We start from the raw sequence: 18,025 nt of genomic DNA, 5'->3' as shown, positions 1-18,025 counted from the left end.
TTCCTTCTTAATGCATTTGAGCCAATCAGCTGTGTTGTGACAAGGTAGGGGTGGTATACAGAAGATATCCCTATTTGGTAAAATACCAAGTCAATATGATGGCAAGAACAGCTCAAATAAACAAAGAGAAATGACTGTCCATCATTACTTTACGACATGAAGGTCAGTCAATCCGGAAATGTCAAGAACTTTGAAAGTTTCTTCAAATGCAGTCGTAAAAACCATCAAGCACTATGATAAACCTGGCTCTCATTAGGACTGCCACAGGAAACAAAGACCCAGAGTTACCTTTGCTGCAGAGGATACATTCATTAGAGTTAACTGCACCTCAGATTGTAACCCAAATAAATGATCACAGAGTTCAAGTAACAGACACATCTCAACATCAACTGTTCAGAGGAGACTGCGTGAATCAGGCCTTCACGGTGGAATTGCTTCAATGAAACCACTACTAAAGGACACTAATAAGAAAATACTTGCATGGGCTAAGAATCATGAGCAATGGACATTAGACTGGTAGAAATCTGTCCTTTGGTCTGATGAGTCCAAATTTGAGATGTTTGGTTGCAACTGCCGTGTCTTTGTGAGACACAGAGTAGGTAAACGGATTATCTCCGCATGTGTGGTTCCCACCGTGAAGCATGGAGGAGGAGGTGTGATGGTGTGATGGTGCTCTGCTGGTGATACTGTCAGTGATTTATTTAGAATTCAAGGCACACTAAACCAGCATGGCTACCACAGCATTCTGCAGCGATACTCCATCCCATCTGGTTTGTGCTTAGTGTGCATATAATTTGTTTTTCAACAGGACAATGACCCAACACACCTGCAGGCTGTGTAAGGGCTATTTGACCAAGGAGAGTGATGGAGTGCTGCAACAGATGACCAGGCTTCCACAATCACCCGACCTCAACACAATTGAGATGGTTTGGGATAAGTTGGACCGCAGAGTGAAGGAAAAGCAGCCAACAAGTGGTCAGCATATGTGGGATCTCCTTCAAAGCATTTGGAAAAGCATTACAGGTGAAGCTGGTTGAGAGAATGTAAAGACCGTGCAAAACTGACATCAAGGCAAAGGGTGGCCACTTTGAAGAATCTAAAATATAATGTATATTTTAATTTGTTTAACAGCTTTCTGCTTACTACTAGTACATGATTCCATATGTGTTATTTCATAGCTTTAATGTCTTCACTATTATTCTACAATGTAGAAAAAAAAAGAAAAAAAAAGAAAGAGAATCTCTGGAATGAGTAGGTGTGACCAAACATTTGACTGGTACTAAAAATATATATATAAAAAGGCCGTATTTGTATCTAAGTTAAACGCAGCATATATCGGCTCAATCGGAAATGACCCTGACATTTATATTGTTCAATCTGTAACGTTTCTGCGATGCAGATTGAATAGAGACCTTAGTGTTGACACCATCCCATGCTGTATCATTGGGGGTGTGGGTTCTGTTACGCCACTCCCGGTGACTCAGAGAGTGTGGGTCTGCCACTGCAGCACTTCCTGTAGCTATATATAGACCGGCCAGTGTTATTGTGGGACCTACAGTGAGATGCCTGCATCCTCTGTGTCCACTGATGTAAAATGCATTACACAATGGAAGTCTATAGGATGCGTTGAAAAGGAGATTTTCATTTTTATAACATTTGTTCTTCAGAGGTCATTCATCTCACATCTTTATGACGGAGTCAAACTACTTGGTTAAATTAGGTTGCTGACCAAAACAAAACCGCTGTAATTTGATCTTAAATCAAGCAACATATGATTGTACATATCAAGGCATTATGTAGGTTGTCATACTTTACGTTGTTACGCTCTACGTTGTTAAAAGATGACATAAGTCATTAGGATGTCATTCATTACAATGGCATTATAAAGTGTCCACAGTTCAGGGTAACTCCTCCCCCTGCAGGTCACGGCTCTGTCCTCTGAAGAGAAAATAAGTGTAAACGGCTTTGAGTTTATGATCTACTTCCCAAATCTCTACAGAGCCCTATTCTGTTTTACGTCTTTCTGACGTCTTTCTGCCTTCACATTCCCCAGTTGATTAAAAGTGGGCTGAAAAATAGGTCAGGTCTGATTTAGAGCGCTATGGATTTAAAGAGCCCACAGAACTGCTCATCTTGGTAGAAAAGAGATTTCTGAGCATGGAGGGGAAAATGGACTGGGATCCATCACTCATCTAGCAGTTCATCCACACACGTGTCATTCTATGTTATCAATACATGAGCTGAAGAGATTCACTTAAATTGATGGTCTTGCTAGGTGCCGAGTTGCCAAGGGACCTTATTAAGTATGTATGAGGTTTGGAATGCCCGGGAGAAAAGAGACAATAGACGTGTAAAAGTTTAGAATGCTATAAAGTGGGGGAAAACTATGGGGTGTGTGAGGTTTAGCATGTTATAAACGGGGAAAACTAGGCGTGTGCGAGGTTTCGCATGTTATAAACATGGAAAACTAGGTGTGTGTGAGGTGTAGCATGTTAGAAACAGGGAAACTAGGAGTGTGTGAGGTTTAGCATGTTATAAACGGGGAAAACTAGGCGTGTGCGAGGTTTAGCATGTTCGAAACAGGGAAAACTAGGAGTGTGTGAGGTTTAGCATGTTATAAATGGGGAAAACTAGGCGTGTGCGAGGTTTAGCATGTTAGAAACAGGGAAACTAGGAGTGTGTGAGGTTTAGCATGTTATAAACGGGGAAAACTAGGCGTGTGCGAGGTTTAGCATGTTATCAACAGGGAAAACTCAGCGTGTGTGAGGTTTAGCATGTTAGAAACAGGGAAGACTAGGAGTGTGTGAGGTTTAGCATGTTATAAACACGGAAAACTAGGCGTGTGTGTGTGGGGTAGGTAAAGGGTTAGGATCCCATCCACTCCATCGTCTGTGGCAAAACTGTGCTGAACAAAGAGTGGAATGCTTCTAGCAGAGCCATGGCACCAGTTCAGTCAACTCCAACAGACAGGCTCCAATATAGCCTCTGCCATTAGCTATGATAATCCGCTGCCTCCTGCCAGCTAACAGAACACCATTCATCAGTAAAACACAACAAATTCTAAGGAGAAGACATGATTTTAGAATACATTTTTATTTGGAAATGTCAGTTTTCAAAGAGTAAACAAAAACAAACAAATTAACAGCGATATAAATATTAGCATATAAAATAAGAGTGTAACAGGGAGAAGCACTAAGCAATTTAATACGAAAGATAATACAATAGAAGACAGAGGACTATTCCAGCAGAAGATGCATATATATTTATATCCATATGAGCAAGGGTGGCATTCCGTTAGCATAAACAATTGATAAAGATCACAAACACAGGAAGAGGTACAGGGAAATGGAATCACACCTTAAAGACATTTAGGTGTTGAGTGTTACACTTTAAAGTTTGGAGTGACCAAAGAAAGAATACGATAGAGAGAAAACACAAAAATATGCACGACAAATTTCACAAGCCTCTAGCTACGGCTGTCTGTTGAAAGTTTTAGTTTTATTTACAGCTCGGTTAAATCAGTCAGCTCAACTCTTAGTCACTACACCACTACATTTCATCTGAAACACATATTTTTTTTTTGGTTGAAAAATATTCAAAACATTCCAGTACTAGCCAGCTGTGTGGTTGTGGTCAGAGAGTGATGAGTCTCTCTAAGATTCATACAGACTAGCTATGTGTCTTATTTACATGGGGGCAGGGTGTCTGTGCATATGGGGTTTTGGCAGGTTATAGGATGGACTGAAAAAATTATCTGTGCCCCGGACTAGGAGTGGAGAGAGAGATGGTCTCTGTCCATGATTCTGATATGTCCCTGAACTCCGCAAAAAGGCTTATCCATAGGATTCTGTAAATGGTCCATACAGAACATCCTACGGTGCCTGGAGTTGTAGTGTACTGAACATGTGGTCTGGTCAAGGTTCTCCTAGAGAACTAAGGAATAAAGACTGTGAACTAAAAAGGTGATGAGAGCACAATTACCGGCTGTCATAGCCGGAGAGATACTGTACATGTGGCAAGAGGACAGAGACTGTCCACCCATTCCCCTCCCTCTGCCCTTACCACACTCCCAACCCTGGGGGCGTGTTCTCAGGACTGTCTATGAGCCTTAGAGAAGTCCACAGTGCAGAGCCAATCACACTGGGCCAGCCGGGCATAATGTTGATACAAAGAAACGCAGATACAATATCTAAATCATGTTGGTTCTAAGTTAATAAAACACTGATCCATCTTTACCATGTTACATTATATGAACAAAGTTATGCTTTAATGTCACTCTACGGGATTCTACCAATAATGATGGAAAAGGGTGACAATCGTGGCTCAGATGATGTAAATAACCACAGAATCCTGCTTGGGCAAGATTTTAAAAAGCAGCTGGATACACTTTGATGGCCACCATTGTAAGTAACACTAAATCAGCATCCGTTCTTTTGCTTGCAAGTCATATAACTACATTGAACCTTACAGGCGATTTAAGTTGTTAATGCTACAGTATGCATTCTCATGAAACTGGTACTTTCCTGATGAAGTTGAGCTAGCCTCTTTTTTTAAATGTACGTGAGTGTCGGCTCATCTTCAGTGGTTCTTCATCTTCAGGATGAATCATGCATGTCTTGTCTATTTCATCCCTTAAAAAGAGCTAAAGCAAGTTCTCTAAAGAAACCTTAACAAGGTGTACGTGTAATCCGTGTCACCATAAGAAGCAGAACTACTTGGCATTTTAGAGAAACATCGAACGGTTTAATAAAACAAACCATCAGATAGTTTTTGTGGTTTTTCTTTAGAATACTATAATACAGAGCTATAGGTCACTACATGAATTCCAAGTCCTTGAAATCCATCTGGATTCAATATAAATCAAATGTAATCTTCCTCCCCCTCCCACCCCACATAGAACACACCAATAACCTCTGCCTGAAGTAAGCTGTGATGACCATAGAAGCAAGAAGTACAGCGGTTGCCCACTACAAACATTTGCAAAGTGACATATGCTCACAAACATCCAAAATTCTGGGACGATCAGATTGAATAGCATAAGATAAAAACAAAGATCAAGGCTTCCAATGAGGGAGTACACTCGGCAGTATGGTGGGGGGCAGGGTCTTGGTTTCTGTGGCGATGAGGCTTGGTGCTAGCTTGGCTTACTTCTTGTCCTTCTTGGTGGACTTCTTCTTGCTGGCGGGGGTCTGGGCAGCGTTGGGGACATCGACCTGGGGCATGGCCTGTGGCGGGCCCTGCAGGGCCGGCTGGGGCATCATCTGCTGGGGGTTGGCCGTCAGGGTGGCCGTGCTGCCGGGGATGTAGACGTTCTGGCGGTAGTCGGGCACATGCTGCATGGGGAACTGGGCGTTGTAGCGGGGTCCAAGGGTCGCCGTGGCCTCGCTCACCTCTGAGAGAGAGAAGGGAGGGACGGAGAAACGGTTATAGCTGGGTGTGTTGTGATGCTGTGAAGAGAGAGGAACTCTCCTAACTGAGGGTCATTTCTGCACTGCATTGCAGCTCCAGTTCAGCACTGTTCCGAGCCAGCCCCTTTCCTCCCCCACACTCACAGCATATAGAACCTCCGCTCTCTCACACAGAACAGATGTTAACAACTAAACATGGGACATTCAGATATCATCAAATATAATTTGGAATTGAGGATTAAACTGACTAACTGCACACTAATAGAGTGTGAGGCAGTGTGCAGGTTTCTGGGTGACTGCAGCTATGGAGCATTTGAAACAAAGAGCTCTGTGTGCCATAGTCCTCGTGCGTTGGTTCATTCACACCCAGGGACTGCTGAGACACACTGTGGTCTATACATGTGTACTTGGCAGACCATCTCTCTCGCTCTGTGTCCTAATGGGGGGCACACAAAGGAAGGATGTGCTGTTTCCTTATCAACTGCCACTCTGATCTAATCAAGTTGCATGCGCTAAGAATCTAGTGCCTGAGATGCTGCTCTCTAACAGGGCTCTCTCTGTAGCTCTACCCAGTGGCAGAGAGCTCTCCATCTCCCCATTTGTATGCAGTATCAGTCCTCAACAGAGAACAGAGATATTTCAGTGTCACCAGTCCCCTTCTCTGTTAGAATGCATGCACAGATGCTCTCTCTTTCCCTTTCCCTCTTTCTCTCCCTCCCATACAACTATCCATGGAGATAACCTTGTGAGGTAGCGGAAGACAGAGACAAAGAAATGGGATTTCTGGGATATATAGGCCGCAGACTCACCGTTGGCAGCAGCCATCAGAGCCTGGAGCTGTTCAGCCTCAGTGGGGGGGTTGGGCCAGGGTCCTGTTCCAACTATAGCACCACCTGCCCCCTCAGGATGGGGGCCAGCTCTGGAGGAGAGGAGGGGGATGAGTCAGTATAAGAGATACACTCAAATCTCTCTCTTTCACCGTGACTCTCACTCTCTCATGAACACATACACTCTCACATAATCTAAACCTCTCTCTCTCACACACACACACACACACTCTCCTCCCATCATGATTGTCATCATGGTGACACCAAGCCTCCAGAAGCCATTTTGAGTGAGCACCTGCATCACAGAGCACAGAGGAGATGGAGGCTGGGAGAAGACATTGGATCAGGAAGCGCTACACATGTTACTAGTTAGCACAGAGCCGCAATATGCAAGCAGACAATCACACACAGAGTAGAGACTAAACGAGCTGTTCGGATGCTATGTGCCTAGTACCCATGCTATGTGTTAGAAAAAAGGGGGATGAGGAGAGAGGAGAGAGGAGAGAGGAGAGAGGAGAGAGGAGAGAGAGAGAGGAGAGAGGAGAGAGGAGGAGAGAGGAGAGAGGAGAGAGGAGAGAGAATGTCTGTATGTTTCATCAATAAGAGTCTGGATTGTTGATCAGATGTTATCAATGTTCTTCTCAATCCCTTAACTTGCCACTGGTCAAATCTGCAATGTAGGATTGTGGAGAAAATGTTTCATTGAGTTTGTAGGGTTTATTACATCCATATGGGAGTCAGTAACACAAACACACACACGTGCGCGTAAGCTTACACACACACACAGATAGACAGAAACAGGCCGACAGAACCACAGGGACATGGAAATCTACACTACGAATAAAAGGACAAACTACACAGTTCAGCGAAGCCTCCAAACCCAAGTATACAACACAGACCACGCAGCGATGCTGAGCTTTGCACATCTACTAACACCTCCACCAAAGCCTCGACCCATTTCAAATACACAGCTAGACGGCAAGAGCATGTACAGATTATCACATGTTCAACAGCCAGAAGCCAAGCTTGTCTACACACAGCTGCGCCAAGCCTACAGACTGTCAGACACCAGCATGTATGAGAGCAGGATGCCGCCTAGCACAGTCAGCAAAGCCACTCTACTCTACCTCGCCTTGCCGTACGGTGTCCATCTCTGCTGGGTGCTGGTGCTGTACCTGTATGTGCTGAAACACAGACGATCACCTCTCACTCTTTCAGTCCAATGCCAGTCAGATGGACTCCTTCATTAGCCAACCAGGTTCATGTTCAGTTTCTATCTAATGAACTACACTGCATGACCAGAAGTATGTGGACACCTGCTCGTCAAACACCTCATTCCAAAATCATGGGCCCTTCTTTTCTGGTATAACAGCTTCCACTCTTATGGGAAGGCTTTCCACTAGATGTTGGAACATTGCTGCGGGGACTTGCTTCCATTTAGCTACAAGAGTATTAGTGAGGTTGGGCACTGATGTTGGGCGATTGTATGCTGTAGCGTTAAGATTTCCCTTCACTGGAACTAAGGGGCCTAGACCGAATCATGAAAAACAGCCCCAAACCATTATTCCTCAAACACCAAACTTTACCATTTGCACTTTGCATTGGGGCAGGCAGCGTTCTCATGGCTTCCGCCAAAACCTAGATTTGTCCATCGGACTACCAAATGGTGAAACGTGATTCATCACTCCAGAGAAGGCTTATCCACAGCTCCAGAGTCCAATGGCGGTGAGCTTTACACCACTCCAGCTGACATTTTCCATTGCACATTGTGATCTTAGGCTTGTGTGTGGCTGCTCGGCCATGGAAACCCATTTCATAAAACTCCCGACGAACAGTTATTGTGCTGACGTTGCTTCCAAAGGCAGTTTGGAACTCAGTAGTAAGTGTTTCAACCGAGGACAGACAATTTGTACACACTACGCGCTTCAGCACACGGCAGTCCCGTTCTGTGAGCTTGTGTTGTCTACCACTTTGTTGCTACTCCTTGCTACTCGTTGCTACTCCTAGACGTTTCCACTTCACAATAACACTTACAGTTGACCGGGGCAGCTCTAGCAGGGCATAAATTTGCCGAACTGACTTCTTGGTAAGGTGGTATCCTATGACGGTGCCAGGTTGAAAGTCACTGAGATCTTCAGTAAGGCCATTCTGCTACAAATGTTTTTCTACAGAGATTGCATGGCTGGTTGAAATAGCCGAATCCACTAGTTCGAAGGGGTGTCCACATAGTTTGGTATATACAGTGTGCATAGTGAATCGACTTCTATTTTGTGCCAGCACGAAATATAATTGTACAATGACAAATTACAAGTAATTGTCTTAATGTTAAGGAATCTACTATGACACTTTCTATGAATGATACGGTATATAATCAGTGGCTAATAGCTTCACAACACTCAGATGCTCAACAGTTTCTCCACCAGTAGAGCCACAGTCGGTTAAGCCAAGATCTGTGTGATAATCCAAGCATCTTTTGCGAAATCTATGAGGCACCACATGTCACATCAACAACTACTATTGCATTGTACCTCAAACCTTACTCACACTACAGCCATCGGATTGCGATTCATTGATTTCCTCTGCAAGTACACTTACAGCTCTACACAATCACCACAGTCTCGACAAATCACTTCTACTAGTAGAACTCTACTAACACAACTACTGTATAACAGACGTTAGATTACCCATTATTTTGCCGGTCAGTAGTGCCAGTGTTATTGGATCTTTGCGTAGAGTAGTGGGGAACCAATCTGTACTGTCTGTTCAAACACACAACTGCCTTAGTCTTTAGGACTTTCAACGGAATGCATATCATAGACACACATGACTAATTCACATGAAGTAAGTGTGTGTGTGTGTGTGTGTGTGTGTGTGTGTGTGTGTGTGTGTGTGTGTGTGTGTGTGTGTGTGTGTGTGTGTGTGTGTGTGTGTGTGTGTGTGTGTGTGTGTGTGTGTGTGTGTGTGTGTGTGTGTGTGTGTGTGTGTGTGTGTGTGTGTGTGTGTGTGTGTGTGTGTGTGTGTGTTGTGTGTGTTGTGCGTATCTTTAAATGAGCTGAACACTTACCCACTGGGTCCGGGTCTCTGTCCCTGCTGGGTAAAGCGCCAGTCATTGTTGGGTGGTTTTTGCTGGAGAGAGAGAGGAGAGGAATTATACTGTTAGAATATGTAGTGGCAGACACACAGGCTGCTCCTCCACTGATGTCTATGGAGGCATGTCATCTCCAGTCACCAGCACTGGAAACCATTTTGTCATTCAGTGGGCCATGAAGAAAGAAAATGTCACAGGGCCATGGGGAGAGGAGAGGAGAGTAAGAGGGGAGAGGAGAGGAGAGAGGGAGAGAGGGAGAGAGAGAGAGAGAGAGAGAGAGAGAGAGAGAGAGAGAGAGAGAGAGAGAGAGAGAGAGAGAGAGAGAGAGAGAGAGAGAGAGAGAGAGAGAGAGAGAGAGAGAGAGAGAGAGAGAGAGAGAGAGAGAGAGAGAGAGAGAGAGAGAGAGAGAGTAGTGTGAGAGAGCAGTGCGAGAGAGCAGTGTGAGAGAGCAGTGTGAGAGAATGTGCGTGAATTATTGAACAAGCTATTGTGTCAGTGCTGTGCTTGAGCGAGTCCGCTGGGAGGAAGGATCATCAAACATACTCCTGTCACAGGCAACTTCAAAACAAGTTTAATAATGATAAAGCTTTAACTAGAGTTCTCCCAATATATTGTAAACAACAACAAAAAAGCGGTCCACCCAAGCTTTATCTGCATTAGATTAGGATACAATATATCTCATTCAACACCCTAGATCATTAGCCAAATCCAGGCTCCATCTATGGGTTTAGTAGGGCTGTGCTACTGGCCAGTGCTGCCTGTCAGAAAGAGTCTGTCAGTGGGGCAGTAATCTGCAGCCCTGCCCTGCCTCACTGATCCTCTAAACCCTGGGCTGGATTACAAGGACAGAGCACTGCCAGGCCTGAAGCCTAGAGAAGCTCTTTGGCCAGGACTGTAATACTCTCATACACTGGACTACTCTCTGTGAAGGGTGATGTGCCAAGCAGCAGTTATTACTGTCGTTTTATATGAAGCTTTAAGGAGTCATACAGTTCAATATACAGAAATGCTCAGCGATATAGGTCTGGTTAAGGCAGGTCAACCATTCTGGCATCCTTTCAGGATACAATAAAAGGCTATCCTCTCTATGAAGGTCTATTTCCATCTAAGTATGACTGAGCCTTGAGTATTGCCAGCTAAAGGAATGAGTCACAGACAGACAGAGAGAGAAGCAGACACTCTGTTTGGTGAGGTCATGAGAGGTGGCTACTGGCTATAGGTTCAGGGCAACAACCCCAATCTATTAGCTTCACCTCATTCAATAAGCAGTCAAAGGTCAACAGCTGACCCCAATATCCTCATTATATGACCTGTACTGCCATATACCCCACATCCTACTCATCATGTTCCTCCCCATCCCCATCACTGTGCAAAGGAACACATGTTGAGTGAGAACACTCTCACTGTAATAGCCTGTCTACTACAGAGAGGTTCCCCCTGCAGTCCTATAAAATGTTCAGCCTCCTCCCAGGCAGACAAGAGGATTCACTGCCAAACAAAACAGTCTGTAGTTTGCTGAGAGTTCAACACAATTAAATCAACCACGAGTGCTTTACAATTAAACACCCACATGCGTTCACTAACACAAATACATAGTCATGTTTAAGTCGGGTCTTGTCTCTTTTGCCAACTTAAATTAATACGGTATTCGTTTTGAGAGAACTCACCTTTTTGGCTTTGCTAGTGTGTTTGTTGGTGAGGGTTACACTCAGAGTGTTCTGGTTCATCATGGGAGTCTTAACGAACACAAAGTCCCTGTCCCTGTAACAGGGTCTGTAGGTGTGTGTGTGCGGCTCCTGAGGCCCCACCACCACTTTCATGTAGCGCAGAGGCCCGTCTTTATTGAGCTGCAGGTGGAGGTCTTTATGAGAGTGGGAGTGAAGGGCCTGCCTTGTGCCCAGGCCTAACCAAGTCAGGTATCCTCTGTATCTCATCCAGCGCATCACCATGGCAACGATTGCCACCAAACACACAACCGAGACGCAGGTCAGACAGCCAATCAGGGCCAGGGTGAGGCCAGACCCCCCACTCTGTTGCCTGGAGGGAGCCCTCCTGATCTGAGAGGACGTGTCTGTACCCTTCTCAGACACAGTAATATTGACTGGCACACTGGTGGAGAGAGCAGGCATACCATTGTCCTGCACCAGCACTATGATAGTGAATGTAATATCTTCCTCCTCAAATCTGAGGGCTGTTCGCACCTCCCCGCTGTGGGCCCCAACATGAAAGAGCCCTGCATCCCTCCCAGAGAGACTGTAGAAGAGCCAGGCGTTGTGCCCACTGTCTTGGTCCACACACACCACCCTGTCGACCAGGTGGCCTTTGCTAGCCGAGCGGGGCACAGACAGCTGCAGCACACCGTCTGGGGGAGGAGCGGGGTAGATCAGGGCAGGAGAGTGGTCATTTTCATCAATCACAAACACATGCACAGTCACATTAGAGCTCTGTACAGGTGTCCCCGCGTCCTTAACCTGCACCTGCACCCAGAACACATTCATCTGCTCGTGGTCGAGGGCTCGCACTGCATACAGGTTCCCGTTCTCAGAGTTTATGTAGACAAAAGAGGACACAGGCGAGCCCTGCACCTCACTCTCCAGGATGGTGAAGGAGAGGTGAGCGTTCTGGCCCAGGTCCTGGTCGAACGCAGACACAGTCAGAATGAATGCACCAGGGCCATTGTTCTCCGCTATATCAACAGAGTAGGAGGACTGGGAGAAGAGGGGGGCGTTGTCATTTACATCTGAAAGAGTGATCACAAAGAACTGCTGTGCAGAGCGAGGGGGAGAGCCGAAGTCTGTGGCTGTCACGGTGATGGTGTATTCAGACACAGCCTCTCGGTCCAAAGGACCGTCTGTCACCAGGGTATAGTGCTCCTCAAAGGGGGATATCAACCTAAATGGCAGCCCATGTGGGATGTGGACGTGAACCTCCCCGTTTCTACCAGCGTCCATGTCCCTGATACTTATCAGAGCTATAACAGTGCCTGATTCCACATCCTCCTGGACCATTTTAGATAGTGAGTTTATGATGATCTTCGGGCTGTTGTCGTTCATGTCTATTATTTTGATTTGAATGTGGCAGGAGCACTCCATGGCAGGGGTCCCTCTATCCCTGGCTTGCACAGTGATATCATAAATGTCCGATATTTCATAATCAACCTCACCTTTCACTCGGATTTCTCCACTTTTGGTATCCAATGTGAAAAGTTTCAGCACTGTTTCTGAGGTGTACTTACTAAAGAGGTAAGATATCTTTCCATTATGACCATAATCAGCATCCGATGCATTGAGTTGAGTCACTAAAGTTCCCTGTGGAGAATTTTCAAACAAACTAACCGTTTTAAATGGTTGGTCAAATACCGGGGCATTATCATTGACATCTAGTATATCAATAACAACAGAGGTAGTCCCTGATTTTTGTGGCTGTCTGCCGTCTGCAGTCGTAAGCAGCAGGTGAAACACCGCCTGCTTTTCCCTGTCTAACGGTTTGTCCAATAATAACTCGGGGAATTTGCTGCCATCACTTTTTGATTCAAGTTTCAATATGAAACAGTCGTTAGGACTGAGAGTGAATGTGCGTAATGAGTTGATGTCTACGTATAAATCTTGCGCGCTGTCCAAACCAAACCTAGTGCCCGGCGCGGCCGCCTCAGACACTTCAAGATAAATATTTCCTAATGGAAACTGAGGGGAATTGTCACTTACATCCACTATCTCCACAACAACACGGTGTAATTCCAGAGGATTCTGAAGAACAAGTTGAACAGTAAGGGAACATGCCAAAGTTAATCCACAAAGACTTTCTCTGTCCATGGTTTGTCTGACAACTAAAACTCCACTCGCATTCACGTCAAAATACTTGGCATTAGACTCCGACATAACTCGTGGATTTCTGTTTACAAGCATTGGTATGTTGAGGCCCAAGGCCTTCGCTATGTCCCCGACAAAAGCCCCCGGTTTTAATTCCTCTAGTACGGAATAAGAAAGTTCAGCGGAAAATGATGCTCTGTATAATGCTGAAAGAAACAGACAGAACAGAGGCCTTCCCGCGGCCTTTCTCCTTGTGTCCAAAACTCCCATTGTTCAACTCCTCATGTCAGGAAAATATCCTACTTTATTCCGAACCACACAGGTTAAAGAAATATGTCTGCTAGAGCTTCAATAACTTTAAAATATCATATTACAAAAGAAATAAGTGAGGAGTAGCTAACACCGACTGCCTTGACGCGCAAAGTTCCTATAACTACTGAAAGGAAACTTTTTTTCAGAGGTGCATGGGTCTCCAAACAAAGACAGGCAACTCTCCAATAGTAGTACAATACAAGGGGTCCTATTCATTGTGTCACATCTGCTATAAGCGCGCGTGCAGGCGAACGCACACACGAACACACTCACATGCTCATACACTAACAATAAAAGACTGGTTCTGATTTGAAGAGTAACACATGTTACTTCCGTAAAGGAATACAGGAAGAAGAGGGCCAAATAAAAAAGAAAAGATGAGGGAGATAATGATAATACAATACAACAGTGTCTTCCTTTTTCTCCTGGACTTCTGGGGAGAAAAAACATGCAAAAGCTTAGCTACATCTGGCAAATCGGTATTTGAGCCTTCACGAATAGAAACTGAAACTATGCATGTGTCATAACACAATTGCCACGAAAGTAACTGAGTTGTAATATGGCCGGTCAACTGAGTAATTTAATAAATATTTAAAGCACTTGTAGGCCAATACCATCACAAACGCACACGTTTAGAATAAAATGCTTGATACTTTGAATTACATGCATTTATGGACCACATTCATTCGCTTATAAATAAACAATACAGCACTGTCCTCGTTCCTATTATGCACATGAGGGTTTAGTGCTGACTGAATGTCAGTCACCATAGTCAGTCTATGCTCACCTGTTGGCTCTCGAACGTCCACGCGCTGTCAGGTAATGATGCATCAAGCACGTTTATCATGTCCTGAAAGTCAGTGGTGCTGCTGGGCTTAACGAGGGTGAAATCACTGAACTCGGACACTGGAGAGAGACACGACCTGAAGGACTGGCTCTGAGACAACATGTCCCCTCCCAGGACCTCCACATACTTAATAGGGCCGTCAGTGTTGAGCTGGAGCTGCAGGTTTCTGTTGGGATTCTTGTATCCGTCAGAGTCAGCCCGTCTGATACAGCAACTCGAGCTGCTCCTACTGTTTCTAACGCATTTCACCACTAAGATGAGAAAAGTAAACAAAGACAAAACGGACACTGAGGCCAGAGAGATGATCAAATAAAAGGTGATTTTACTGTTTCTCTTGCTGGGCTCGGCTGTTTTCTGGCGGAAGTCCGAGATGGGCTCGTGGAGCCCGTCCTCTAACACGATGTTTACTGTGACTGTGGCGGACTGGACCGGTTCCCCATTGTCCTGTATCTCTATAAGCAGCCTCTGAGAGGAGTCATCCTGCTCTGAAACAGCGCGTTTAGTCCTCACCTCCCCTGTGTAAAGATTCACACTGAACAGAGAGGAGTCCGTGGCCTCCACCAGCCTATAGGAAATCCAGGCGTTATGGCCCGAGTCTGCGTCCACTGCCGATATCTTAGTGGTCAGGTGGCCTGCTTTAGCGGACCGGGGCATCTTCTGATGGGAGACAGAGCCCATGACAACGGATGGGTAAATAACAGCGGGTGCATTGTCGTTCTGGTCCAGGATAAAAACATGAACCGTGACGTTGCTGCTCAGAGACGGAGAGCCGTGGTCCTTTGCCTGGACCTGTATCTGAAACACTTTCAGTTTCTCATAGTCAAACGAATGCATGCTGTAGATGCTGCCGTTATCTGAGTTTATGTAAGTATAGGAGGAGACAGACACGTATTGTACTTTAGAGTCTAATATAGAATAGGAGATCTTGGCGTTATCTCCAATATCCATATCCAATGCGGACACGGAGCATATGATATAACCAGGTGTGTTATTCTCATTGACGTACACAGTGTACGCAGTGTCTGGAAACCTAGGTGGATTGTCATTCACATCCAGAATACGGACTGGGATGGTTTTCTTGCTGGTGAGAGGAGGGGAGCCCGCATCAGTAGCCGTTATCTCTATGCTATACTCTGGGAACGTCTCACGGTCCAGAACACCATTGGTGACTAGTGCGTAATGACTGGAGATGGAAGGTTCCAATGTAAAAGGATAGCTTGGTTGGATTTGTAGTGTCACCTTTCCATTGTCTCCAGAGTCAGGGTCCCGTGCACTAATCAAAGCCACTACAGTCCCCTTGGGTGCGTTCTCGCGCACTGGGCTTGGTTTAGATGTGAGGCTAATTTGGGGAGAGTTATCATTGACATCTATGACATCAATTTGAACGTTGCACTGTCCTTCCATCTCAGGCATGCCTTTGTCTTTAGCAATAATTTCGATTCGGTACGAGGGAGTGCTCTCGTAATCCAGTGTACCCTTCAAATACATTTCCCCAGTTTTTGGATCAATTTCAAACAAAGCCTTTACAGACTGCGCAGTATGGTCACCAAAAGAGTATTCGATCTCTCCATTTGGGCCATCGTCCAAATCGTTTGCCTCGACCTTTAGGAACGACGTGCCCTGTGGAGTGTTTTCGTTTAGAGATACTTTGCATAACGGATGTTTGAATATGGGGTTGTTATCATTGTTATCTAAGACAATAATTATAATCTGTGAGGTCCCAGATCTAACTGGAGAGCCATCATCAAGGGCGGTTAACAACAGCTGATGTCGAGCCTTATTCTCTCGGTCCAAAGCTTTCTCCAGACATAATTCCGGAACTTTTCTTCCGTTATCTTGATCCTTTATTTCCAAGCTGAAATGTTCGTTTTTGCTGAGAGTGTAGGATTTTAAAGAATTGTCGCCAACGTCAGGATCCTGCGCGCTCTCCAAAGAAAATCGCATACCTGGGGCAGTGGATTCTGCTATTTTCAATGTGCGCTCAGATGATTGAAAATGAGGAGCATTATCATTTATATCCCGGATGTCAACTTCCACTCTGTGAAGCTGCAGAGGGTTCTCAATGATGACTTCTAATGGCAAGAGGCAACTGGCGCTTTGTCCGCACAGACTTTCTCTGTCAATTCTATCGCTGACAACGAGCTCGCCCTTACCTAAATCCACACGGAAATACTGTTTACCAGCCACAGACGCTATCCTCATTTCACGAAAAGAAATCTCGGATACTTCCAAACCCAGATCTTTTGCTATATTTCCAACCACGGATCCCAAGCTCAGTTCCTCTGGAACTGTATAACGAATCTCGGCTCCTGTTGTATTCCAAGACAAACAGAAACACAACAGCCATTGCATTAGTCCTCTCCAATCACTGAGGCACGTTCTCTCCTTCAAGCTCAATTTCTTCATATTGCTATATCCCGAAACAATAACATGTGGAAAACATGCTTAAAATAAAATATTCAAACGAATTTGTTATTGATCACCTCTCCTTTTTAACCAAGTATCTAATTCCATTGTGAATTAATGGCTGAGCAGAGCTCCGTCTCTCACCAGATCTGTGCATTGTATGGGCTACTGTGCTGTGGCTGGAGGAGGGAGTAGATCTCTTTGTACGGTTAAGCATGCTATTGGTGCACAGCCCAGCGCTATATAAACCAACTGAAAACAGAGTAGCTCTTAAAGTTATAGCCAGCTTTCTGCTGTGGGAGTATGCGTTGTAAACCTGCTAACACATCAGATCATATTTCATGAATAAATGGAAATATAATCACGAGGTAATACAAAATACCTGCTTTCCCCATTGCACGAATAGTTATGAAATAATGACAGTGATGATAAAAGTAATAGCCCTTTATCTGAGGTCAAAGCAAACCGTGTTAAATTGACTTAAAGTGTACATATGTCCAGTAGATGTGTGGGACATGATGCAGCAACAAAACAGAACGCTGACGGTTTCGGGGCAAGTGGAGAGCGCGTGTCACTGTCCATGGTGCTGAAATGTACAACCCTTCTCTGCGCGCGTGGAAGAGAACAAAGATACCAGTTCCTGGGAGCATATCCATGCTCATGAATTAATCCTCATTTCTGTCACAGATATACTTGTTCTGTTTATTTGAGTATAAAACTTGCATTCACAAATAGCATAAAAATACGTAATTTCCACGAACCTATGAAATGGTGAGGTTCTTTAAAACTCTGTGGGATTTATGTGTTTGTGACGTTCTAGTGAAGAAATGGGCTAAAGCAAAAATGATAGCTTCGACTGCGCAAATAACATGCAGGCCTGGTGTAAAACACAACCATGCGGGGAAAGAAGGGAACTGACCGTGTGATGTGAAGAAAGCATCGTTTATGTCATTTTAACTTAAAATTATGCTTCACATTTATGATGAGCAAAAATTACATTGAAGCCTTTGCCGTTCCAACTCAATCTTTCCAGTCATATTATGTCACTCAAATGAAATGCTCTTACTATGGCTCACCTCTTGGCTCTCGAACGTCCACGCACTGTCAGGTAAAGATGCATCAAGCACGTTTATATTGTCCTTAAAGTCAGTGGGAGTCTCATCTTGCCATAGAGGGGTGATAATAGTTTGTACCCAAACCGTTTGGACGCTACAGACGATTTTGACAGAAGACCGATTTTCGGGATGTCTCATGGTCTGACCAACAAGTGCTCCAGCTCTGTCACCTTTCACCGCATATGCGGAAGTGCGGCAACAGCGGATGTGTTG

At 44.9% G+C, this 18,025-nt stretch overlaps 1 protein-coding gene across 50 annotated transcripts in view; it reads right to left on the bottom strand.

The window, feature by feature from the left end:
* Positions 1 to 3,074: 3,074 nt before the first annotated feature.
* The window catches only part of LOC118381495 (protocadherin gamma-C5-like), a 121,079-nt gene continuing 106,128 nt past the window's right edge, over positions 3,075 to 18,025 (bottom strand). For 21 of the 50 annotated variants that reach the window (XM_052457289.1, XM_052457273.1, XM_052457285.1 and 18 more), the window contains 5 exons: positions 9,300 to 9,361; positions 8,920 to 8,994; positions 7,363 to 7,419; positions 6,218 to 6,327; positions 3,075 to 5,392 (listed from right to left, as the gene is read on the bottom strand). In XM_052457289.1, the coding sequence (XP_052313249.1) occupies positions 5,145 to 5,392; positions 6,218 to 6,327; positions 7,363 to 7,419; positions 8,920 to 8,994; positions 9,300 to 9,361 (552 nt within the window). In that variant the 3' untranslated portion in view covers positions 3,075 to 5,144. Of the gene's footprint in view, positions 5,393 to 6,217; positions 6,328 to 7,362; positions 7,420 to 8,919; positions 8,995 to 9,299; positions 9,362 to 14,231; positions 17,001 to 18,025 lie in introns of those variants that run through there. The other 29 variants (XM_052457302.1, XM_052457292.1, XM_052457294.1 and 26 more) reach the window with 4 other exon arrangements.

This window comes from Oncorhynchus keta, chromosome 11 (assembly GCF_023373465.1).
Source record: "Oncorhynchus keta strain PuntledgeMale-10-30-2019 chromosome 11, Oket_V2, whole genome shotgun sequence".
Classification (NCBI taxonomy): domain Eukaryota; kingdom Metazoa; phylum Chordata; class Actinopteri; order Salmoniformes; family Salmonidae; genus Oncorhynchus; species Oncorhynchus keta.
The sequence above is the reverse complement of the archived record's forward strand: the minus strand, read 5'-3'. Positions and strand labels throughout refer to the sequence as shown.